Source organism: Leptonychotes weddellii, chromosome 2 (assembly GCF_054177405.1).
Source record: "Leptonychotes weddellii isolate Sample4059 chromosome 2, ASM5417740v2, whole genome shotgun sequence".
Lineage (NCBI taxonomy): Eukaryota > Metazoa > Chordata > Mammalia > Carnivora > Phocidae > Leptonychotes > Leptonychotes weddellii.
The window spans coordinates 142,283,425-142,309,989 of record NC_138370.1 but is presented as its reverse complement, the minus strand read 5'-3'; the positions used below and the strand labels follow the sequence as shown (position 1 = coordinate 142,309,989).

The 26,565-nt window shown below is 40.7% G+C and overlaps 1 protein-coding gene across 1 annotated transcript; it reads left to right on the top strand.

Annotated features, from left to right (window-relative positions):
* The first annotated feature begins 22 nt into the window (after positions 1 to 22).
* NIPAL1 (NIPA like domain containing 1) lies at positions 23 to 23,280 on the top strand. The gene is made up of 6 exons (XM_006740255.3): positions 23 to 165; positions 9,875 to 10,141; positions 15,767 to 15,823; positions 18,229 to 18,319; positions 20,078 to 20,238; positions 20,768 to 23,280. The coding sequence occupies exons 1-6, from the start codon at positions 120 to 122 to the stop codon at positions 21,385 to 21,387; spliced, it is 1,242 nt and encodes a 413-aa protein (XP_006740318.2). The 5' UTR covers positions 23 to 119; the 3' UTR covers positions 21,388 to 23,280.
* The last annotated feature ends 3,285 nt before the right edge of the window (positions 23,281 to 26,565 follow it).

Sequence of the window (26,565 nt, the reverse complement as noted above, 5' to 3'; positions counted from 1 at the left end):
GTCAGCGCTCACTCGTCCGGAACCCTACAGCTCCGCCCCATCGCGGCCCCTTGGGGAGCCGGAGAGGCCAGGGTGGAGAAGGAGCGAGGGCCTGGTCCGAGAAGCCCCGACTGGGGACCATGGGGGGACAGGTGAGGCTACCGCCTGGAGAGCCCTGCCAAGAAGGTGAGTGTGGGACCTGGCATCTGGGTGGTGATGAGACCGGGTGGGCGGTGCCGGGTACTTGTGGAGAAGAGAAATGAATACACCGACTCGTAACGCATTCATTTGTGCGTGTACCCATTCAGTCTTTCGGCCAGTCAATAGCTACTTACTGTGCGGACAATGTGCCAGGCTCTGGGAAAGCCTGAGTCGAACAAGATAGACATACGTGGCTCCCACTGTGGTCCAGGAGGCAGACCCATGTAAATTACAGCGTGCTGAGGGTCGGCACAGGGAAAATCAGGGTGCTGGGGGGGAAGATTCCCAAGTCTTGTCTGAGAAAGACGCTTCCTCTGAATCAGACTAGCTTCCAGAGTCCGCGGTCTAAGTCACCCGGTGGGCAGAGGGCGTGCCCCGGGACCGGCGGGAGTCTGCGTTGCGCCCTGCGTTGGCTCAGCGAGGGTCAGACACTGTGGAAGGTCAGGCGCCCTTGGCCGCGGGGGAGGGCGGTGGGCCCGCCGGGGCGGGCCACATCTCTCCTCTGTCTTCGAGATGAAAACTTGTGCAACCCTGCTAGCCTCGCGTCTGACTCGCTGTGCAGTCACTTCTTGGCTACGTAAGGCGAGAGCCCAACGGAAGAGGACACGGGGAACTGGGCGCAGTCAGTGGTAGGTTTGTTACTGCCCGCTAGGCTGGGGTTTCGGCCCCCAAGCGAATCCTGAAAAATCGCTGGGCCATGCCACTTGCCCTTTGCCAGGTGTTTACAACACTGGCAGCCTTTCTAAAGTCACAGCGCAGAAGGCGCGCGTGAGCCAGGATAGAAGTCGGGACACGAATACCTGGGAACGCGCGGGCTGACAGGAAGGGTGTGTCTCAACTGACGGGACAATTTTCGCCTTGTGAAGGCGAAGGCTGATCTCTAATTTACCTGGTAAGGACGTGAAGAGGGAGGAATGAGGGGCGTGGCAAGAACGCCTTTCCAAAGTTGCGAACAGCTTCCCAGGTTTCCTCTCCTCTTGGCTCCTCCAGATTATTCTTTGACGCAGAGTTTAAACTAAAAAAAGGGGGGGAGGGAGGCTGGGGGGGAGTTGGAGGGGGTGTCAGTGAACTAGTCAAAACTATGCCAGCAAGAGAGAGAAGGGACGCAAAGAAAGAGACAATGCCTGAACAATTCACAAACTACTCAAAAGCTGAAGTTTTGGAAATGGTTTATACTAAAGCAGCTGGATCAGGAATTATTTCCTAGATAGATTGCATGACCTTTGTCGAAATAATTCCTAAACCAGTAAGTTAGACTGTTAATAGCATATCCTCCCTTATTTACCCGAGGATCTGTAAGTAAGGAGGGTTTGTGAATTACACTCGCTTGTTTGAACTTAGATGTTTTCCTGCTTTACTCGTGAATTTAGTTCCAACAAGATGTATTCAAGCTCAGTGCTTAATACCTGTGATTAATTATAATTAATTGTGTGGGAGAGACTTGAGAGAAATCAGAATCCTTACCAACAGTGGGAAGAGATCAGGCTTTAGCATCAGTCTTCTCAACTATAACTTAACCTCTTTGAGTCTTCATCTATAAATCAGAAATAATTTGTACAGTTTACAGTTGTCAGATTACATATGAAGCACATGGCTCAGAGCCTGACATGGAGTAAAGGCTCAGTTTTTCATGTGTTCATTCATTCATTAATTCAAATAACAAGAGTCCATGTGCCAGGCACTGACGTGGGTGCTGCTATGGGCGGATTTGCAAGACAGTCTAGTCCTAGACTCTAGTAAGCCTCCCATGCAGCTTACTGTGTAGAAGGCAGATAATATGCAACAAATGAATAACAAGGACATTACAAGAGTGGTAACTGTCATGAATAATGTACTGAGAGAGTTGAGGATGTTTAGATTTCATACTCAGGGAAGGTCCCTTAGAGAAAGTTCTATTTGAGCTGAGATCTAGATGACAAGGAGTCCATCATGATATCTAAGGATAGAGCATTCCAATTGGACTTCCGTAAAGAAAAAGTTAACCCCATACTTTGGTTTTTACTCTTAAAACCATGGATGCTTCAAAAGACTTCTAATCCAAAATTTTCTTTTTTCTTTTTTTTTAAAGATTTTATTTATTTATTTATTTATTTGAAAGAGAGAGAGCATGAGTGGGGGGAGGAGCACAGGGAGAGGGAGAAACAGACTCCCCCCGCTGAGCAGGAAGGACAATGCAGGACTCAGTCCCAGGCCCTGGGATCATGATCTGAGCCAAAGGCAGATGCTTAACTGACTGAGCCACTCAGGCACCCCTTAATTTTTTTTAAATCAGTAGTGTCTTCTCAATTTTACTTTGGTTAATTGAAATAATGGTCTTCTTACCCAGCCTTAATGGCATTTATATGTAAAGATATTACTATGACTTGATTTCCATACTTTCTCACAATCATTCCTCATTCTTATTCTGTGCCAAATTTTCTCTAAATTATTTCTCATTCCTATTCTGCTCCCTTTGTTCCTGTTTGATAATTCTCTAAAATTGTCAGCTTCATGAGAACAAAGACCTGTTCACCTGTCTTGCTGGTCACTGTCTCTCCCGTACTTAGAACAGGGCCTGGTACTCAGGAATTGCCCAATAAGAATTTGCAAAGTGTTGAATAAATGAAAACCTAACATAGTGCCTTGCATGGTAGGTTTTTAACAACTTTTTTGTTGAATAGATATATGGATGTACAATATTGTCATAAAGTCATAATGAAGTTGTGAGAAGAAGTTTGTTTCATCGGCAGCATTAAGTAACAATGATGTGCTGATATGATGGAAAGCCACTGAGAAGTTCCTTTTTTGAAGATTTTATTTATTCATTTACTTGAGAGAGAGAGCGAGGGCGAGAGAGCATGAGCAGGGGGAGTGGCAGAGGAGAAGCAGGCTCACCACTGAGCAGGGTACCCCATGTGGGACTCCATCCCAGGATCATGAGCTGAAGGCAGATGCTTAACGGACTGAGTCACCCAGGCACCCTTGAGAAGTTCCTTTAGAGTGTGAGGGCAGAGAAGGCCTTTCTAAGGAAGTGATATTTTAAAGATTTATTTATTTATTTTAGAGAGAGAGAGGGAGTGTGCATGAGAGGGGGGAGGGGCAGAGGGAGAGGAAGAGAGAGAAACTCAAGCAGACTCCACGCTCAGCACAGAACCCAATGGGGGGCTCGATCTCTGAGATCATGACCTGAGCAGAAATCAACAGTTGGATGCTTAACCAACTGAGCCACCCAGGTGCCTCAGGAAGTGACATTTTAAAGTGAGACTCAATGAGGAGTTAGCTCTACCTGCAACTGTCAAGGCTAAGTAACAAGTAACAAAGCTTTGAGGTGAGAAGGAATTTAGCCTATGAAGGGAACAGGACCAAAAACAAAACAAAACAAAAACCCAAAAAACAAAACAATTGTAGGGAATGTGGTTAGAGAGATAACTGGAGGCAGGATTCTGTAGGCTCTTGTAGACTGTGGTAGGGATTTTAGATTTTTCCTAAATGAGAAGGGAGGCCATTGTGGAATTTTAGAGGGAGAAATGACAAGATTGGACCTACTAATCTAAAGACTCATTTCACCTGATCTTGCCCCCTCTGCTCTATCTTGACCTCATCTGAGGCCATATCCCTTCTACCACACCAGTCAGCCTCAAGCACATTCCCGCCTCAGGGTTTTTACGTTTACACATAGTGGAGAGGTTTGTGAACTTAATTAAAAAAAAAAAATTCCTTTATGCTACTTTTTCTGCTTTCCATGGCACTCAACATATTATGTAGTTATTAGTTCACTTGTTTATTTTGTTGCCACTCATTAAAATAAACATGAGAGCAGGAATTCTACTTTATTTACTGTGGTATCCCCAGCTTCTAGAAAATGCCAGACAGACAGTAGAGACTCAATAGTTATTGAATCAGTGAGTGAAAAGACGGCTAGTGTTATTTCAGAGAATGAGTGAGAGAGAGGGAGATGCAATTTGATGTCAGAGGTGAGCAAGCGTCAGAGCATGTAAAGCTTTTAAAGAGTTCAGAATTAGGAGTTTAGATTTTGTTATAATTGAAATGAAAAGTCATGGGGAGAGGGGAGGGAAATTAAGTAGGGGAATGATATGATCTAATTCACACTGGCTGATATTTGGAGAATACATTTCAGGGGACATAAAGAAATTCATTCATATTTTTTTCTATGCTAATAGGAATAGGCAGGTATATCCATCAGCTATTGCTATGTAATACACAGCCCAAAACTCAATGGCTGAAAGCAACAATCATATATTCTTGCCTGTGTGTCTGTAGGTCAGCTGACGGTTGACTGATCTAGCCTGAGTTCACCTGGGTGTCTCTGCCTCAGGCTACATGGGCACCTGGGTTTGGCTCCTTCATGTGGGATGAGCTTGGATCTGCTCCATGTGTTTTCATTCTGGGGCTCAGGCTGAAGGGGCAGCAGCTCCTTCCGGAATCTCTATTCCTGACCAATACAGAGGTGCAAGAGAGTAAACTTAAGTACATCAGTGCATTTGAAGCCTGTCCTCATATCCCCTCCACTGCTCTCCCATTGACCACCAGCTCACTTCCAGCCTGACATCGGGGGAAGAATATTCTGCCCACATCAGGAGGGGTAAGGGAGTAGCTATTTGCTGAATAATAAGCCAAACTAATACGTAAAATAGACGGTGAGATAATGATTTCCTGAAACTGGAAATATCTTGTAGTGATTTAAAATGCAGTTTTACGTAATCATTGACTTCTTAGGAACCAGCTTTCCTACTATATGTAATTAACCGAATAATTTAAAGTATTACTCTCTTGTACTTGAAAAAATTATTCAAAGCATTTCATCTTTGTATAAACATTAATAATAACTTTTAGCTGGCTTTATCTGTACTTTATGTTTTTACTTTTCTGAAATAAAAATACTGGCCTGGGAATTGGGTTGCTACTTGGCTGTAATTCTGACAATTATATGGCTTTGGCAAGTCACTTAATATCTTGGCATCAGTTTCTTTTAAAACGTTTTTCAATTACAAGTGCCCATGAGTTTAAAGCAGGTCTATCAGCAACATTTATGAGCCACTGGGATTGTAAGTAAATCACTCTGGGAACAAAGATTGTGTATGATCAAATCACAAAATTACAGAAAGCATCTTCAGAATCATTGAGTCAAACTCCGCTATTTAAAAAAAAAAACAAAAACAACTCTATTTTAGAGATGAGGAAACTGAAATCAAGAGTAAATATTCAACTTGCCCATGATTAGAGATAGTAACAGAGCTCAAAGTGAGGAGAGGTACATAACCCTACAGGAAGTTTAACTTTACTTTGAAATTTTTAGTTTGTGTGTGTGTAAGTGAACTTTCACACTTGTACATGGAAGATACGTATTTATTAAGTTCAACAATACAAAACTGCTATTTTTATGGGGTCAAAAATTGTCAAATATCATTAATTACATACATTTCAACAAAATTAAGAACTTTAGCTGTACTGTTTGTGAAAGTAAAAACATTGTACATGACTCAAGTGTCCACCAACTGTAAAATAGAAAAATTAAATTGTGAGGTAATCATATGGTGGAATTCTACAGAACAGTGGGCAAAAACAAATCCTACAGCCACATGCATCAACACGGATAAATCTCAAAAACAAGCAAGTCCCCAAAGAATACATACTGTATGATTTACATTTTATAAGAGGCAGAAGCAAAATGAAACAATGTACTATTTGAAGATATAGTCATATAAGGGAAATCATTTAAAAAAAAGGGATATTACACAGGAAGTCAGGATAGTCGTCTCTTCTGAGAGGTAATGTTTATTTCTTAAATTAGGTGGTTGACACATTGGTGTGTATTGAATTTTTCTTTATAACTGACACATATTTTCTAAATATTAATTACTCAATATTTAGAAAAATTAATAAGAATAATATCAAAGAAGTAATGCATGCACCCTGCTGGCAGGAGTATAAATTGGGACCATCACTTTAGAGGGCTATTATAGTGTCTATTAAAACAAAACATAATGAATGTAATAGATTTTCTCTATGTTGAATAAAGCTTAAACTCCCTGGATAATTACTTAGCTTACTAGAATCTTAAGAAGCCAACTGAGATATCTCTGATTCCTCTGAAACACTCCAGACTCCCTGCCCACACGTTCTACTTTGCCCATCTGTCTCCTGCCCCACCACTCCGCACCCCCCAACCCACCCTTCACTCCCCCACTCCCTCCTTCAGTCACATCTGCTATAGGCTCTCTCCTCAACAGGCACCCAACATAAAACAATTTAAGTTCTAAGGTCAGAAGCTAGACAAGATTTTTATTATTTTTCCTGCCATAAAACTTGCAGCATTAATAGCTACTGCTCACAATAAGAACTTACAAAATGCAACAAAGATTATTTGCTTTCCCTTATCACCCTCTGCCCCCACACCCCCTAAAATGTTGGAAACATTTTGCTATGTCAACAGCTTAGAAAGAATATTGTTTCAATGGAATGAGACCTGCCTACACTGTTTTCAGAGATGAAGTTTTGGAATGGTTATGTTAATTACATAGTAAGTAACACCAAAGCAGCCGTGGAATTCGCTGGGAAGTCAAATCAGATGTTTTCTCAGGAATTAATGTAATGGAAATTCTTACTATAAAAATCACTTTCCATTCTTGGGGTTTTAAATGAGATGAACAGTGACTGGAACAAGATTGCTAGGGGCTGGCTTGTTTGAAAATAAGCAACTCTTAAAACAACCTGCCTGAAAATTCCTCAATGTTACAGAAAATCCCTAAAGTCATATAATTCTCCTTGGAATATTTAGAAGCTTTGAATTAGAATTTATTCTGTATCTTTGAAACAAAGTTGATTCATTTTCAACTTACAGAAGTAAGTGAAATAATAATCATGAAAAGCTTGAATGCAATTATTTTACCTTTGTAGGGAGCTGAACTTTATCATGTTTCTTAACTTTGTAAGTGGTGAATTCAGATAACTGCATAATGTTATGTCAGGGAGGCAAAGATCCAGTTACCAAAGTTTTGTCCCTAAGACATCATTTGGTCAAACTGTCTTTTGTTGTTCATATGCCTTCTTAAGATTTTTGAGATGTAGGGGCGCCTGGGTGGCTCAGTTGGTTAAGCGACTGCCTTCGGCTCAGGTCATGATCCTGGAGTCCCGGGATCGAGTCCCGCATCGGGCTTCCTACTCGGCAGGGAGTCTGCTTCTCCCTCTGACCCTTCCCCCTCTCATGTGCTCTCTGTCTCTCTCATTCTCTCTGTCTCAAATAAATAAATAAAATCTTTAAAAAAAAAAAAAAGATTTTTGAGATGTAAAACTAATTTTTTTCATTGAATTCTAAAATTGTAGTTGATTCATTTTTCTTTGCCTTTTTTGTTTAGAATAATTCAGAATGGGAAAATTGCTTTTTTAAAGAAAAAAATGAAATTAATGTAACACTGTATATTAACTATACTTGAATTAAAATGAAATAATGGGGCACCTGGGTGGCACAGTCAGTTGAGTATCCGACAGTTGGTTTCAGCTCAGGTCATTATCTCAGGGTCATGAGATTGAGCCCTGCATTGGGCTCCACGCTTAACACAGAGTCTGCTTGATATTCTCTCTCTCCCTCTCCCTCTGCCCCACCCGTTCTCTCGCTCTGTAAAATAAATAAATAAATCTTTTTAAAAAATAAAATAAAATAAAAGGAAATGAACTATTGGGACTTCATCAAGATAAAAAGCTTTTGCACAGTAAAAGAAACAGTTGATAAAACCAAAAGACAACCTACTGAATGGGAGAAGATATTTGCAAATGTCTAAGCAGATAAAGGGCTAGTATCCAAGGTCTATAAATAACTTATCAAACCCAACACCCAAAAAACAAGTAATCCAATCAAGAAATGGGCAGAAGACATGAACAGACATTTCTCCAAAGAAGACATACATATGGCCAACAGACACATGAAAAAATGTTCCACATCACTCGGCATCAGGGAAATACAAATCAAAACCACAAAGAGATACCACCTCACACCAGTCAGAATGGCTAAAATTAACAACTCAGGAAATGACAGATGGTTGGCGAGGATGCGAAGAAAGGGGAACCCTCCTACACTGCTGGTGGGAATGCAAGCTGGTGCAGCCACTCTGGAAAACAGTATGGAGGTTCCTCAAAAAGTTGAAAATAGAGCTACCATATGATCCAACAATTGCACTTCTAGGTATTTACCCAAAGGATACAAACATAGTGATCGGAAGGGGCCACCTGCACCCCAATGTTTATAGCAGCAATATCCACAATAGCCAAACTATGGAAAGAGCCCAGATGTCCATCAACAGATGAATGGACAAAGAAGATATGGTGTGTGTGTATATATATACACACACACACAATACACACACACACACACAATGAAATACCACTCAGCCATCTAAAAAAATGAAATCTTACCATTTGCAGCAACATGGGTAGAACTAGAGGGTATTATGCTAAGCAAAACAAGTCAGAGAAAGACAATTACATGATTTCACTCGTGTGGCATTTAAGAAACAAAACAAGATCATAGGGGAAGGGAGGGAAAAATAAAATAAGACAAAATCAGAGAGGAAGACAAACCATAAGACTCTTAATCATAGGGAACAAACTAAGGGTTGTTGGAGGGGAGGTGGGCGGGGGGGATGGGGTAACGGGGTGATGGGCATTAAAGAGGGCACTTGATGTAATGAGCACTGGGTGTTATATTCAACTTCTGAATCACTGAACACTACCTCTGAAACTAATAATACACTATATGTTAATTAATTGAATTTCAGTAAAATAAAATTTAAAAAAAATAAAAGGAAAACAAAAGTTGAGAAGAGGGTCAGAAAATCTTGTCACAATGTCACCTTGCTGGGCAGCTACCTTTCCAAGTGGAGAACAGATTTAAAAGGTCCTTATATTGTCTACAGTGGGTTCATTTTGTGTTTTAGTGTTTAGATTTAAAATTCTAAGACTCTTAAAATAATGGATCTGGTTCAGAAGATTTACGTGTTTGTTTGAGTCCTATTCTAAGAAAAGCATACTGATGTTTAATTCCTTTTTTTTTTTTTTTACTAGATTTTATTTAGGAGAAGGTAGATGAGTAGACCTGAAAAATGATTCTTTTCAGGGAAAGTGGTACAGAAAACTAAACCCCCTTTTAAACACATTTTCGGAAATGCACCATCACCCCACCAATGGGTTAGCTAAATTTCCTAGAAGAGGCCGACCGATGGATTGCCAGGCCTGTCCCTACACTCAGGCATCAGGAACACTGCTTTCCAGGAGCCACACTGACCAGGTGGAGGAGGGAGGTGGGTCTGGGGGGCCGTGAGGAACGGCTGAGCGCGCACCAGTGCGAACACCTGCCCGCTACTCTTGCTACTCTCGAGGTTGCTGTTTTGCTGGAACCAAGAGCTGAGCAAGTATTGCCGGATTCTCCAATTTATAAGAGGAAGTCAGACTTTCAGGTGACATCTCTCATTTGTAAATGATGACAATGAAACGCTTTTTAAAACGTTTTTGAGAACCTATGGGAGCCAAACTGAACGTGTCCACAGGTGTGTGGACCGCCGGCTGGGAACGTTCCTCCATGCACTAAAATACTGGTCTCAGGACTGTCCACTCGGGTTTCTCTTCCTCGGAGAAAAGGAGTAAATACTAAGGTATCTCCCTTTTGTGTTTGTTGACATTTCCTTCTGTCCTTTTTTTCCAGGCTACCTACTGTCTCTGCTCTGCCCGAACTCCTCCCAGGCCTGGTGTGAGATCACAAACGTGTCACAGCCCCTGGCTTTTCCTGTCCTCTACAGGGACCTGAATTCCAGCGTAAGCAACTGGAGCGTTTCTGCAAAAGTCGAAAACAAATACAGTCTGTATGTGGGCCTGTTGCTGGCAGTCAGTTCCAGTATTTTTATTGGCTCCAGCTTCATATTGAAAAAGAAGGGCCTCTTGCAACTGGCCAAGAAGGGCGTTACCAGAGCTGGTAAGAAACGGATGCAGCTAGCCAATTCAGGTTTCTGCAGCAACTGCAGAAATAACCCTGTTGTAAGACTTTTTTTTTTTTTTTTTTAAGATTTTATTTATTTATTTGACAGAGAGAGACACAGCGAGAGAGGGAACACAAACAGGGGGAGTGGGAGAAGGAGAAGCAGGCTTCCCGCAGAGCGGAGGGCTCCATGCGGGGCTCCATGCAGGACTCCATCCCAAGATCCTGGGATCCTGACCGGAGCTGAAGGCAGACGCTTAAAGACTGAGCCACCCCGGCGCCCCCTGTTGTAAGACAGTAGTAATGGTTTACTGTCTCTACCTTAGCCCCTATCTCTGTTCTTAGCAAAGTTCCCCTGCAGTTTCCAGGATTGAGCCCGCTGTGTCGCCTTTAGGGTGAAACTAAAGTTCTTGTTCCCAGAGGTTGAGAGTGTGGTTTGAGTCCTTCTTTCAGAGCTTTTGTGTGCAATTTCAGTATTCAAGGTCAGACGCTGCTTCCCTGCTTAAAACACGTCAGTGGCTTTCTTTGCACGGTGGCTCAGTCGTTCGGCATCTGCCTTCGGCTCAGGTCATGGTCCCGGGGTCCTGGAATCGAGCCCCGCATCAGGCTCCGTGCTACACGGGAGGCCTGCTTCTCTCTCTCCCGCTCCCCCTGCTGTGTTCCCTCTCTCACTGTGTCTCTCTCTGTCAAATAAATAAATAAATTCTTTAAAAAAAACAAAACAAAAAACCACTTTTCCGCAATCTCTGACCTCCTGCATAAAATGGCCCTCGCAACCTCTCCAGCTGGATCTTCTGCCACCCTCCCTCCCTGTCACCTACTTTTCTCTGCTTCCTGGAATAGACCAAGTTCTTTGCCACCTCAAGGCCTTTTCCCTTCGCCTAGAACGCTCTTCTCCCTGCCCTTTCTTTGGCTGACTCATCCTTCAGGCTTCAGCTTAAGTATCATCACTTCTGACGGTCTTCCTTTCTGGGGAGGTGTCCCTCACCCCCCCCCCCGTTACTCTCTATCATGGCACTAAGCATTTCTTTCATTGTACCTAAAACAATCTGTCATTGTACGTTTATTGCTTATTTACTTATTTATTGATAGCAGATGCACGAGAGCAGGAACCTTCCCCAGGGTAGTGTTTGGGACCCAATAAATATTTGTTAAATCAATAAACGGATAGCAGTAGAATTAGGTTGCTATTTATAGTGATGCTTCACATGCTGAGTAACTCAGCTTAACTACCCTTCATTAACCATGAATTTCTATTCATTTTTTTTCTTTTTTTGCCATTTTATTGATGTATAGTGAATATACAAACACTTCACGTATTTAATGTATACAATTTGATGAGCTTGGACATATGAATATACCTGTGATACCATCACCATAATCAAGATAATAAACATATATATTACCTCCCAAAGTTTCCTTACGTCCCTTTTCCTTTTTTTTTCTTTTCTTTTTTTTTTTTTTGGTCATCAGAATACATAACATGTGGTCTACCCTCCTGTATTTTTTTTTTTTGCTCTTTCAGACATTTCTTTTTATTTACAGTTTGTGTTCAATGCAAATCAATTCTATAATATGAGAAGTTACTATGAATCAAAGCATAAATACACAAACACAATATACAATCCAAAATAGATGTATAGCATTCAGGCGTGAAACAAAACAGAATTTTCATTTACATACACAGTGGCTTGACATCTGTTGGATATGGTTGTTTCAGTGTAGGTTCTAAAGATGGAAAAAAATGACCTTGGTTATCAAGACTACTGTGGCCATATTAGATATTAGAACATCTAAGCATCAGTGCAAACAAAAGTCCTGTTCATCGAGGCAGACAATATCCAAGATTAGTTAAGAGATGATTTCTTAAAATGTGGCTTAAAAAGTATGGACATGGGGGCGCCGGGGTGGCTCAGTCGTTAAGCGTCTGCCTTCAGCTCAGGTCATGATCTCGGAGTCCTGGGATGGAGCCCCTCATTGGGGCTCCCTGCTCATCGGGGAGCCTGTTTCTCCCTCTCCCTCTGTCTCTCCCCCTGCTTGTGCGCTTTCTCTCTCTCTGTCAAATAAATAAATCGAACCTTCAAAAAAAAAAAAAGTACGGACATGTAAAATTCTACCTTGAAAATGAGAATAGATTTTATCTTACCTAGATATAAAGGATGGGATGTGAACAGATTCAGTTTTCATTTGGTTCATGAAATCTTTAAGGCCATAAAACAGGTAATACAAAAAGCTTCCATGATTCTATATATATGTGTACATTAGAAGAAACTTCCAGGTATTGCTGTAAATCCTCAATGCATTGTGTCAGCAGTCCTAATTTAATGCATATATACTCCAGATAAAGCTTTACAGTGTCAAGCTATCACTGTTTCTTGGGAACTGAACTCTTTCCTCTGTGACTCTATTCATTCTTATCAAGAATGTCATAAAATAACTAAATATTATTCTAAGGTTCAGGTGAGAAATGACTACAAATTGCACAAACAAGTTTATAAAAGTACTACTGGAGGACATTTGCACTATCAGAAATAAAATGTACTATAATGCTATAGTAATTAAAACAGTTTGGTACTGGCCCTAAAAAAGATAAATAAAATAATGAAAGATAATTGAAAACTTATAAAGGGACCCAAGTACATATAACAATTTAATATGCAATTTTTAAAAGTGGAATTTCGGGGCACCTGGATGGCTCAGTGGGTTAAGCGTGTGCCTCCAGTTCAGGTCATAATCCCAGGGTCCTGGGTGAGCCCCACATCGGGCTCCCTGCTTGGTGGGGAGCCTGCTTCTCCCTCTCCCTCTGCCTCTCCCCCTGCTTGTGCTCTCTCTCTCTCTCTTTCTCTCTCTGTCAAATAAAATCTTTAAAAAAAATAATAAAATAAAATAAAGTGGCATTTCAAGCCACTGGAGAAAGGCTGGATTATTCGATCAGAAGTGTTAAGACAATTGGCAAAAATTAGAGGAAAAAATGTAAGAGTTCTACTTCATACCATTCAGGAATTTAAAATGAAATGATTTTTCTCAAGAAACCTAAAAGAAGGTCTTTCTAAGCATGCAGATAAAGGAAGAATCTATTCTGTATAAAGGAAGAGACTATCTGGATTGATTAAAAAAAAAAATCCTACATGGAAACACCTTAACTAAAACAAAAAAGCAAATGACATACAGGGCCAGGGATGGGGGGAGTGTTTCCAAAATAAATGACAGACAGAGGATATTAAGATCCACAATATAGGGCACCTGGGTGGCTCAGTTGGTTAAGCAACTGCCTTCGGCTCAGGTCATGATCCTGGAGTCCCGGGATTGAGTCCCGCATCGAGCTCCCTGCTCAGCGAGGAGCCTGCTTCTCCCTCTGACCCTCCCCCCTCTCATGTACTCTCTCTCATTCTCTGTCTCAAATAAATAAATAAAATCTTTAAAAAAAAAAAAAAAGATCCACAATATATAAAGAATGACCATAGTTGTTAAGAAAAAGATTAGTACCCTAAGATAAAATAGGCAAATACATAAACAAGAAACTCACAAAATAAGAAATGCAAGTGTCCAATAAACATATATAAGTAAATGTTATTTCACTAGTACCAAAAGAGATACCATCATATAACAAGGAGCTCCTGGGTTGTTGTCTATCATTTTTCTTTCTTTCTTTCTTTTTTTTTTTTGGTGGGGTGGGGGAGGGCAGGGACAAAGGGTTAGAGAGAGAGAGAGAGAATCTAAAACAGGTGTCACGCCCAGCACAGAGCTGATCATGACCCTGAGATCATGACCCCTTCAGAAATCAAGAGTCAGACGCTTGATGCTTAACCAGCCGAGCCACCCAGGTGCCCCTGTTGCCTACCATCTTAACAAAGTTTTGTTTCTTCTTTATTTTTTTTTTAAAGATTTTATTTATTTATTTGACAGAAAGAGACAGCAAGAGAGGGAACACAAGCAGGGGGAGTGGGAGAGGGAGAAGCAGGCTTCCCGCGGAGCAGGGAGCCCGATGCGGGGCTCGATCCCAGGACCCTGGGATCATGACCCGAGCAGAAGGCAGACGCTTCACGACTGATCCACCCAGGCGCCCCTGTTTTTTCTTTAAAAGGCCCTATGTTGGTAAGGGACTTTGGAAAATAAATAGCCCTTCCAAACATTGCTGGAGGCAGTATAAACAGGTACAGAATTTCCTAAGAGCAATTTGGTAAAGCTTAAAAATGTCAATGACTTAAAACCTAATAATTCCACGTCTGGAAATTTATCTTAAGAAGTGAATGAGGATGCCACCTATAGTTACATATGAGGATATTTATTGAAGGGCTTTATATAATGAGAACAAAAGTAGAAACCCTGTGGGGGGGGGGGCGGTGCGTAGCTGCACACAGGTTAAGTAAATAATGATATGCCAGATTTTGAAACAATATTCAACCATTAATTAAGGAAATGAGAAAGTATTTATGATATATTAAGTTTTTAAAACACAGATTATGAAAATATATTGCAATATTCCAATTTAATCATGTGCACAGTTTGTAAGAAGAAAATCCTAAATAAACTACTTTGCAAGATGATCTTCACAGCTGATACACCCTGTTTAATTATAACAAAATCAGAGAGGTCAAATACATAGGATTAAGTATATTAAAATTGGTGAGAAAATTCCATTTTCTATAGCAAACGTAACAATGACTTTAGGTCACAGATTACAGTAAAGAAAAGATAACCCATGGAATACCTTAGGAAAGCTTTTTACCCTTTTCAATAGACTAGAAACTCAATTTCCTGATGCCAAGGTAGAGAATAAGGAGAGTCCAGCTGGCTAATGCTTGTTATTCTCTGATTGATTATCCAAAATCTCAAAAGCTCTTCTGTCAACCATCTTCTTCCCTTTAAGGTCCTCATTAGGCACCGATATAATTTACAATTTATGGTTTTCTGTCTTTAATTTTAACTGTAGCTGAAACAAAGAATCTACGGCTTATAATATTCTGTGTCCACACCTCTGGCGGGCATAAATACAGTAAACCTAATGATTACACAAAATTTTCTTGCAAATGAAAAAACTCTCTATAGACATCAAGTGAAGATCTTCAGAAATGACCAAATAAATAAGTGGATGGCCTTGGATTTGGCCTTAATGTGAGGTCTCAATGGTGTGTCTCTCAATAGGACGGGGGCCCCCAAATGTGGGGCGACAATAGAGTGGAAGCCACTGGTGTGGGTAGTGAAAGAATTCACCTGAGGCAGAACAAAGGAGATGGAAGTTGACTGAACCACCACAAGGGAGCAGCGGGTAGGAAAGCAGAGGAGAGGCTGTGTGCGATGAGGTGGTGGGTGGGGGCTGTTTCTAAGGGGGAAGATAAGGAGGTATGGGGATGTATGGAATTCTCCCTTTTTTGGTTAACTGCGTCGTTGTAAGTAGCCCAGTGGTCAGTTAGGGCCGGTGGCCATCTTGAGGTGGGCCGCCTGGTGGGCCTTTCCTACATTCCATTGCTCAAGACTGTTGGCCTGAAAGTGGGCTCGACACTTAAGTCTTGCCTTTTCCAACCACCAACCACATTTCTCTCCTAGTTGAAGAACCTAGAAGTTCTTCAAACCTTCTTCCTCCAGTTAAGAACCTAATTTTAATTTTTCTTATGTTCCCAGGACAAGGTGGACATTCTTACCTCAAGGAATGGCTCTGGTGGGCAGGATTACTCTCAAGTAAGTCCTTATTGCTAAGAATAATGTTTGCTTGTAAAATGGTAAATTGCACGGAATTGTTCAACATCGATTACTTTATCTTTCTGGTAAGGATGGCATTCAAGTCTAGAAATTTTCGTGCAGGTATAATATATTGTCTTATATATAAAATAAGTCCTATATTTTTAGAATTAATTATTCCCCGTCTCTCCCTGTACCTCCATGTTCTCAATACTGTCTTGGAATGCAAGGGGAAAAAGTTAATATTTGAAATATTATCTTTTATCACAAACCTCTCCTTCGGTTATATTTTATTCCTCAGAACAAGTGAGGAAAATGCCTTCTTCCCACATTTCCCTGCTCCTAATTCGAATCTGTGACTGTTCTAGCTGCATGTTTTCTAAGGAATGGATACATTTTCCTGGTCAGGATGAAAACATGGGTAGCTTAAAGTCCCCTCTGGCTGCATAGCACTGAACAAATGGAGAGAAGATGCAGCTTGTCGGCACGCCCCCTCTCCCAGACTTGCCCTGAGGACTACCTGAGACTGTTGGATGGGGAAAAACACTTTATAGATGCTCATACGGTGTGCAGAGAAGATCTCTCAAGGGCACTTCTGCAGCTTTCTATCTCCTCCCCTAACTCCTCTGAATATTCTTAAATCCCAAACCTAAAACTTCCGAAGGTGGGAGCTTCTCGTTTCTCACCACCATCTCCCTCTGCAGCAAGAAGCCTTCAGACTTCCATCTATCTTCCCATACACTTCAGTGACACACTTCAGGACGTGTGTGGTCCTCTTATGCAAAAGAATTGGGTAACTTGGCTTTAATATAAGAATCTCAAAAGATGATAAATAAAAATTAAATTTAAACTTGTATAGCCCTTTCAGTTGTTAAGGTGTTTTCTGTTTTCTTACTTCACTGGAATAAAAGTTGACAGGGACTGGATTGAGAAGACCCCAGATAGATATTTTGGATTATTTTTTTCTCCTCTTCTCTCTCTCCTTGTGTTTCCCCACCCTCTACTCGCACAATAGGATGAAGATATAAGGAGAATGTTATGTGGCTACATTTACAGTTTTATTTCCATCATGCACAAAGTTCATACCACTATTGAAGAGAGAAAAGCAGAAGTCTACAACATTAGAGATTTTATCTAGTGACAAACATACAGCACTTCAATCATGAAATTAATATTTTCCTGGGAAGCTGTCTGTAGAGATAAAAATATAAATACTATCAAGTATTCAAGAAAGTTTCGTATTTGAAGAAAACTGCCATGGCTCTTCTTAGAAGAGCAGTCCCCCAATTGTTCTGTTCTGGAAGCTTCTATCTGTGTTATGCTATTTCCCTAAACCTGAGTACTCCTGCATATTTGACTGGGGGAGAAGGGAAGGCTGGGAGCATAGCAACCAGAGGGAAAAAGAAAAAGTATTCTGGTGTCTTTTATCTGTTCCAGAAGCTTTCTCTACAATGGCGTAGGTTGCCCTCATGAAATACTACACTCTGTGGGCAAATGTTCAGTTGTAACCCGTAAGAGTAATTTGGCCCCCAGACAAGAGTCCTGTCCTTAGAGGGAGTTTCCCTCACTCTAAAAGTCATCTCACAGAAGTGGAGTTCCTCAGTTAAGAGAAAGATTGCAGGAGCACATCCTTATGATTTTAAAACATCCCTTGGGATCTCCTTGAGCTTCTAAGATACCGTTAAGGTGCTTTTGGATCATCTACAATTCAGAGACGCCTGGCTCCCCGGGCCGTGGTAGGCATTCCTGGCTATCCCCTGCCAGGCCAGTAGATCTCTGCAAAGCATTCTGATTTGCCACATGGTTTTTTTTGTTGTTGTTAATGTGCATAACAGTAGGTATTCTTTTTTTTTTTTTTTAATTTTTCATTTATTCATTTGAGACACAGAGATAGAGAGACAACCTGAGCAGGGAGAGAGGTAGAGGGAGAGGGAGAAGCAGGCTCCCCACTGAGCGAGGAGCCCGATATGGGGCTTGATCCCAGGACCCTGGGATCATGATCTGAGCCGAAGGCAGACGCTTAACCATCTGAGCCACCCAGGTGCCCCAACAGTAGGTATTCTTGAGCACATAGAATAATTCTTTGCTTAGGCCAAAACCACCTCCAATTAAATTTTATTGAAGTGACATACCTAAAATCTCTATTGGAAGTCACTTAAAATGTGTATTCATCTGTCATCACTTTTTGCATTAATTGAGTTCAAATCACCAGGTAATTACAGTTTATCTGCCTCCCTTAATACCAATCCTCCCCCACCCTCCATAAGAAAATGTTAAATTGCTCCTTTTAGCTGGATCTGTCAGTATCTTTGGGATAGAAGTCCACCACTTTGCATGTGTTACTGCTTTTTCTCTTCTGACAAGTCAGTCCATCTCTCATACGACCACTGCGGCTTGCTTTCCAGTGGGAGCCGGAGAAGCGGCCAATTTTGCAGCTTATGCTTTTGCACCTGCCACCTTGGTCACCCCATTGGGTGCTCTGAGTGTTCTCATAAGGTACGTGAGAAATGAACTTGGCTTTTTTTTTTTTTTAAGATTTTATTTATTTATTTATCAGAGTGGGAGCAAGAGCGAGAGAGCGCACACAAGCGGGGGGCGGGGGGTGCGGCAGGCAGAGGGAGAAGCAGGCTCCCCACCGAGCAGGGAGCCTGACACGGGACTCGATCCCGGGACCCTGGGATCATGACCTGAGCCGAAGGCAGACGCTTAACCGACTGAGCCACCCAGGTGTCCCTGAGCTTGGCTTCTGTAGAGATGCCAGTACCATGATGAATCTAAACCACAAGAAATACATTGCTAAGCATATCTTAAAACAAAATATCATACAACTCACTTGAGAAGACACAAGAAAGAGCAGTAGAAGTAGGGAATAAATTGTGTTGTTATTTAGAAAACCTACGGGAGTAGGCCTGGTTTCCTGCTAACATAAAGTAATCGTGTGTTATGTTTGTGTTTATTCAAAGAAGTCTCGCAGATTTTTTTCTCTCTCTCTTTCTCTCACCTAAACACATTGCCACAGCCCATTCAGTCCTTTCTGTTGTCATAGTGGTTAATGACCATAGTGATCAGAGGACTTTTAAAAGCATAGTGTTTGGGTTAAATTTCAACTCTCACTGAAAGTCTTCCATTGTTTGCCAGATAGTTATATTTGGAGACCTTTTAGTTTCTTTTAGTACTGGAAACAGGAATAATTTTTGTGTTCATAAAACACAGGTCTCATTTTTCTGAGTTGTCATTATGATCCCAAATGAATGTGTTCAGTGGGCGCATGAACTCTTATAGCTAAGCAACTATATTATTTATTGTATTTTTCTATTCCTTTTATCTCCATTCGTTATCCACCTCTAGTAGAAAGCCTATGACTAGGTCAACCCACTTCTTTTCACCTGCTTTGTAGGACTGTTGTGAGAAGTAAATGAGTCAGTACACACAGAGCTCTAGAACACTGTCTATGCATGGAACCATAACTCTTAGTAGTAGCAGTGTTTTGGCTGAGGCTGCAGTCTTCCCAAGGGGCCGCACGAGGATGACTCTAAGAAGGTGCCAGGTAATGGACCACAGTCTCAAGTGCACCTTAGTATAGGTCATATACCCTTGTGGGAGTGCCAGGGCATCAGGGGAAGGAGGCTGGTGTGCAGGAGCTACAGCAGACCTATTTGGTGGAGCAGCAGAATGGCAGAGTCTGGTGTCCATGGTGGTGCCAATAGAACTTCCTGAGGCCATGGCAACCAAATGGTGGGGACTCTTGAGTAAGTGAAAGTATCAGGGCAGAAGCGGCTGGTAAGGAAATACTTCAATATTTTGATAACCCATATGGTTGTACTTGTGTGTACTAGCTAAATATCAGCCCTGAACAGAGTGATTCTTCTTTAGACATGTAGCTTTCTTTGAAGCTTTCACGAGCACACACATTCTCAATGAATCATGCCAGTAAGATGTAAAAGGTCTTCCATTTTGTTTGGCTCTGCAGGAAAAGGTGGGGAAACTGAAAATTAATTGAGTGGGACCTACCTCTCTTGGGAAGATGACAAAGGTACAGAATGTCTGTTAAAAGTCTTGATATAAAAGCAAGCCGATTTGATTGACCATTTCTGAGTCTTAAAACGAATCAGGCTTTTCAGCGTCCTGTAGCATATTCAGATAAGTTGATTGGCAACTGGGATAGAGGGGCAGGTATCACAGTGTGACTTCTGAGCTGCTATGGAATCCATCGTTAACTGAATGAGAGTGATTTTTTTTTTCTTCTCCCAACAGTGCAATATTGTCTTCCTACTTTCTAAATGAGCACTTGAACATTCATGGGAAAATAGGCTGCATATTAAGTATATTGGGGTCAACTATGATGGTTATCCATGCCCCACAAGAAGAGGAAGTCACCTCTTTGCATGAAATGGAAATGAAATTGAGAGACCCAGGTCTGTGATTCAACCAAAAGAAACACTCAGATTCTGTTCCACTCTCTCTCCTCATCAAATGAATTTGTAATAATACCGTAGACGGCTCCCTTCAAGCCTCATTATGGGTTGTCTGATAAAGTTAAGGTTTGACTGGATTACAAGTCTTCTGTAAAGGGGACACAATGTTCTGTTCCGGCCATGCTTGCTCTCTACACACTGAAAAGAGATGGGGATAGGAGGGGCAAAAGGCATATACTCCAACCCCAACTTTGGCCACTTTCCCCCTCCGAAAATAAAAAGTCAGTCAGATGATACCTGCCATACCTCATAGTGTTATTTGTGAGATTCAAAGGATATGTTTGTGAAGGTCCATTGTAAAATGTCGAGAGCCACGCAGCAAAATGCCGTCTTGTTTTTGTTGTTTTAATTTAATCTCACTTCCCTTTCTGAAACACCTACACTCCTAAACTCATGGCTAACAAGATTTCACAGGAGATATGGTCCTATTAGCATTTTCTGAAGTTGAATTCTTTTCTCTTCCAAACAGGATTTATCTCCTTTGCTGTGATCATAATTGTGATCTCGTTGGTGCTGATTTTGATCGTGGCTCCCAAGAAGGGACAGACCAATATATTGGTCTACATTTCAATCTGTTCATTAATTGGAGCATTTTCAGTTTCTTCTGTCAAGGGCCTGGGAATTGCCATTAAGGAACTTTTGGAATGGAAACCAGTTTACAAGCATCCCCTGGTCTTCGTTTTGCTGGCTGTACTCGTGCTCTCAGTGACGACACAGATTAACTATCTCAACAAGGCACTGGACACCTTTAATACATCTCTTGTGACTCCCATTTACTATGTGCTCTTCACGTCCATGGTAGTAACTTGCTCCGCCATCTTATTCCAAGAATGGTATGGCATGAAAGCTGGAGATATCATCGGGACCCTGAGTGGGTTCTTCACCGTTATCAATGGCATCTTCCTTCTACACGCATTTAAGCATACTGACATTACCTGGAGTGACCTGACATCCACTACTCAGAAAGAAGTCCTCTCTCTGAATGGTGGTGAAAACAAATATGTCTTACTAGAGAATACAGAATGTTCAACCCCAGGACTCAGTGATGACATTACCTTGTTTAGCAGGACTGATGATCAAAGTCTCTAGAAACCCTGAACTTAAACCACATAAGACACTTGGAAAGGGTAAGAAAGGTCTGATTTTTTTTGAAGAACTGTTAGGGGGGGAAAAAAAAAGGCCTTCCTTTTGGGCCATCAAATTTGAAAATCAAGGTTTGGATCCTCCTCCAGAAGACTTCTACTGTTTGTCATTTCTACAAACTTGAAATATTCTCTAAGCACAAAAGAAGTCAAAGAGTTATAGGAGTCTCCGAGTAATGTCTTCTGGTCACAATGTATTTGTCTCTGCCAAGTGGCTCTTCATTTCTTTGGCTGCTATTCTTAGTAATTCATAGATAAACTTAACTATGTGCTGATAAGCAGAGTATCAATCATCATTCTCTGATGAGTCATAGTTTCAAATTATTAAACCTGAGAAGCGAGATTACTGGTGCTTCCCCCCCACCCTCTATAACTTCCTTCTTTCTAAACTAGATAGCTAAAGAGTGGAGTGTTAAAGAAAAAATAGGCCTGCCTTGGAAATTTGCTCCTTGGTGGGCTAGAATGCATAAGACACACAGCCCATGAAGGGCTTATGGATTGTAATTTATTGCCATATCAGAAAAATGTATTAACAATTCAAAAGGGGAGAATGGAGAAAGGAGAGAAATACTTAAATGAAATACAGTGTTTTTTCTTTTCACACACACACACACACACAAATACAAATGATTACATTCAAGGCTTCTTTTAACTCAAACCTGAAAAATGTAAGACAAACTTGAGTTTCTGGAGAAGTCCAAGTGATTTCAGCTTTAGAGTTCCTTATACTCACTTTGTCCCTTTCTCTGTTATCCCAAAGGTCATTTTTCCTGTTGACAGACTTTTGTAAAAGTAACTGGTACATTACTTTAGGATTATATGGTACACCTCATTTTTCTCAAATATCTAATCCCCAAAGGGTAAGTTTTCCACAGACTGTTTGGAAATAATTAGAAAAATCTTTGCAAAATCCTGAATGAGTTACCGTAATTGTTCTCTTGAAATTTGGCACTTTCACCATTATTAAGGAAATTATAGTTAGTCACTAACCTTTTTTAAAAATATACATATCCTACCACAATAAGTAGTAGGTTTTTCTTTTTCTGTTGAATTTCATCCTGACCATATTTTCCATACATTTTACTGAGAAGTGTTTTTGGGGAATAGGAAGGGGAATGAACTTCCCAGAAAACAAAATATTGAAACCTCGGGGACTACTACAGGAAAATACCTTTTGCATATTATGACCTCTATACAATTTTCCTGTCTCCAAGCGCACAGCAGGAATAACATTTTTGGTGGGCTTTCGTGTTTATGGACAGATATCACTCACTGATTTCATGAGAAAGAAATTACCTATTTCCAGACTAAACTTATTTCTGTCAAAACAAAAGTCCTAACCAAAAAGTTATGACATTAAGACAAAACAAAACAAAACAAAACAAAACAACCTTCCAGTTGATTCGATTTTTTTCTGTTCCAACATCAGATGTTATTAGTTGTTTGTTTGTAATCAAGATCAAGTCTGTCCTGGGTAGTAATAGTAAATTCTCTTACCAAGAATTCTATTCAACTGACATTAGCATTTCCCAGTTCTGTGGAGCTCTGACTGATGTTCCCAGGGAAGTCCTGAGGTGACCATGACGTTGGAAAGGGCTGTCAACGTCTCTTCAGCACAGGTCAGTGTTGAGTGCACCTCAGTGCGTTCCTATTTTTGAAAATTGATAATCCATGGAAGATACATGGGTTGATACCTCAGGTCAAGTACGTGTTTACTCTGTTGATTGCTGTTTCACTTTAATTGTATATCAGATGTATAAGCTATGAACACAAGTTTGCAGGAGAAGTATTTTCTGAAAAGGTAGCATTAAAAATGGTTGAAATTCTTTTAAAGGTTTTCTTTCCTATCGAAAAACTCTACTGATTTCTCCAGGACACGTTCTTAGTGAGGAAATTAAGGGCATCCAGCCTGAGGCGGTGGTGGTTCTCCACTCTAGTGAGAGTCAGTGTCAGGTATTTCTTAAATGTCACCTGTTACAAAGCTTTGCCCTTGGTATATCGCGCCCAGGCTAAAGGTTCAAGGAACACAAGAACTCATGGGCGTCCTGGATTGGAAAATGAACTGGTGTTGACATACATCCCTAGGAGAAAGGCTGAGAAAGATTTAACAAGTTGAAACATGTTGGAGAAACAATGAAATATTTTTAAAACTCTAAAAATCCCTGGTGGGGGGCGCCTGGGTGGCTCAGTTGATTAAGCGACTGCCTTCGGCTCAGGTCATGATCCTGGAGTCCTGGGATCGAGTCCCGCATCGGGCTCCCTGCTCGGCAGGGAGTCTGCTTCTCCCTCTGACCCTCCTCCCTCTCATGCTCTCTGTCTCTCATTCTCTCACGCAAATAAATAAAATCTTATTAAAAAAAAAAAATCCCTGGTGGGTATATGCATTGAAAAACCAAAATGTTATTGTAAACCTAAAACTAATAATAATTTTTCCCAAATAGGAAGATACTGTCTAAGAAGGAATAAAATGCTGGATCCCTGTATTCAGACTAACTATGTTAGTCTTAACTGGTAGTTTCATATAGGTATATATTTTAACATATATCTTTATCTCACCTACGTATCTTAAGATTTATTATGTGGATGTCTGCACATGGGTCATGAGGGATTACAAAGCTGTCTTCACACAGCCAGATTGAAAGTTTTCCCAAATTCTGTAAATATAAGAGTTTCATCTTATTTTTTGACATAATTTTATTGTAGGTCAATGGTTAAGAACTTTATTTTTAGGTACGCCTGGGTGGCTCAGATGGTTAAGTGTCTGCCTTCGGCTCGGGGTGTGATCCCAGGGTCCTGGGATCGAGCCCCACATCGGGCTCCTGGCTCAGCGGGGAGCCTGCTTCTCCCTCTCCCTCTGCCTCTCTCCCTGCTCATGCTCTCTCTCTCTGTATCTCTGTGTCTCAAATGAATAAATAAAACCTTAAAAAAAAAAACTTTATTTTTAGTTCAGATTGCAGAGAGTATTCATAAAACTCTTTAGATTTAGCAGCATGAAATTAACACCTTTGTTTTAAGGGCACTAAATGAAATACATGGAAAGCACCCCACATCGGGCCTGATGTATGAGTCATTTAATAGAATTTAGTTCTCTTTGAATCGACATTTTGATTCTTACTGTCTTATTACTAGATAGTTAAGGACAATTAGTTGCCAATTTTCATACATTCTTCATCTTTTCTTAAGTTGTGTCACATTAGTTTGTTTTAAATAATCCAAGTGAAAATGAATTCCATCATTATAACTATCTCAACACCAAAATGAGTCCAACAAAAATATTTTTTCTTAAAGCCCATAAAACTGAACTAAATGCAATCTTCACATTCTAACAAAACTTTGTGGAAAAGTAATTTGTATGAATATATATGAAATGTTCCCAAATATTTGGAATAAACTCTATAGTCGTGAAATTTTCTATTTTTCAAATGTTTATACGTACTGTTCATTTTAGAAAGTTTATGAATTTCAAATTAATGTTTCTGTATATTTTTCATTTGCAATAAAATGTGGTTTAGTTATGCTTGCTGGAGTTCAATTTTTAGTTTATTGAAGTTAAGTATATGTAATGGCAAAAATATCCTCATTTAGATTGGAGATTTTTTTTTTTTTTAAGTTTTGAGGTTAAAAACAGAATCTACACTTAGGTTAATTTTGCTCTATCATTTTCCTTGAAATTGAAATCTGTTTTTTAGAAGAAGGCTCTCCACAAAACCATTTCCGTATAATTGATTTGGCACCTAAACCAAAGGTAGGAGAAACTGTCTTATCTTTAAATAATTGCATTGAACAAGACAGGTTTTCAAAGCAGTCAGTATAATGAAATCTCTCAGTTCAGAAATTTGAAAGGAGAAAGCATTATAAAAATACTTGGTAGCATTGCATTATATTAAGTTCACATTTGCAAACTCAGCAAATTGAAGAAGCAGAGGAAAAGGGAGAAAGCATTATAAAAATATTTGGGGCATTGCGTTACATTAAAATTTACATTTACAAACCCTCAGCAAATTTCCTTCTAGCCCCTCTGGAACGAAATATTCATTTCATGGGGGCACCTGGCTGGTTCAGTTTCTTGATCTCTGTGTCATGAGTTTGAGCCCCAGGCTGGGGTAGAGTTTACTTAAACAACAACAACAAAAAAACTTTGCTTCATGTATTGACCACATCACTAAGACTTTATCAATTTTCCCTATTTTGATTTGAGCTCATGTTTGAGACCAACCCTCTCAGTTGTCTCGATGGAAATAAACTGTCTAGGATATAAAAGGCCTCTTTATATGGTATCCATTGTATAAATAAAGAAAGAATACACAATTCCTTAAATCACATAGTTACTTAGGACCAAAACACAAGCTTGCCAACACCCTGGACTACTCGATCCACTGAGTGTAAGCATCTCTAAGGAAGGCTTGGTGGAGTTGGCTATGTGTAGAAACCGCACATCTCAGCAGAGTGTTCATCAAATGTTCATCAAACATTACAGCACCCTGGCTTCAGTTTATAGGAAGCCTCTTAGAGGTAAGCATAGGTTACCAAGAGTCTTAAATTTTATAACACCGAGCGACATGTTTTTCCCAACTGAAAGCTCTGATTGGTTACAAAAAACAGCAAAAAGCCTTTTGAGAGCGCTGGCTGCCTGAATCACCCTTTTACCCCTTCGTCACAAATCATGAAAAACCTTTCTCCGGGAGGGGAAAATGAATCTCTATAAATGCCCTTGGTATAGGAGAAAACCTTTGCGTTAGAAGGCATTTTAGTTTTTATATGTAGAACTTCCCCAAGGGCTGAGGGGAGTAGAACCTCTGCAGGCCAAGCTCACCCGCCCTCAGAAGCCAAGTCGTCACACCAGTGTTCTGTCCTGCGACACTCATAAGACCGTGTGGACCTCCCTTCCCACCAGCCATGTGTAGGCCCCAGCAATGGACAGGGCTGGTAGTAGAGATAAAGAAGCCATGTCTGAGTGCATGTCCCCAGAATTTGCTCCCATTTTCTGCTTTTGTGATCCAGCCAGTAACTCCTGACTGCCAGGAAAGAGCATCCACTCAGTCTGGCTGGATGGCTAGTGAACTGTTTTTCGAATACCTTCTCCAGGGACTCATGGACCATAGAAAGCCAACCCAGGGCCCTAGTC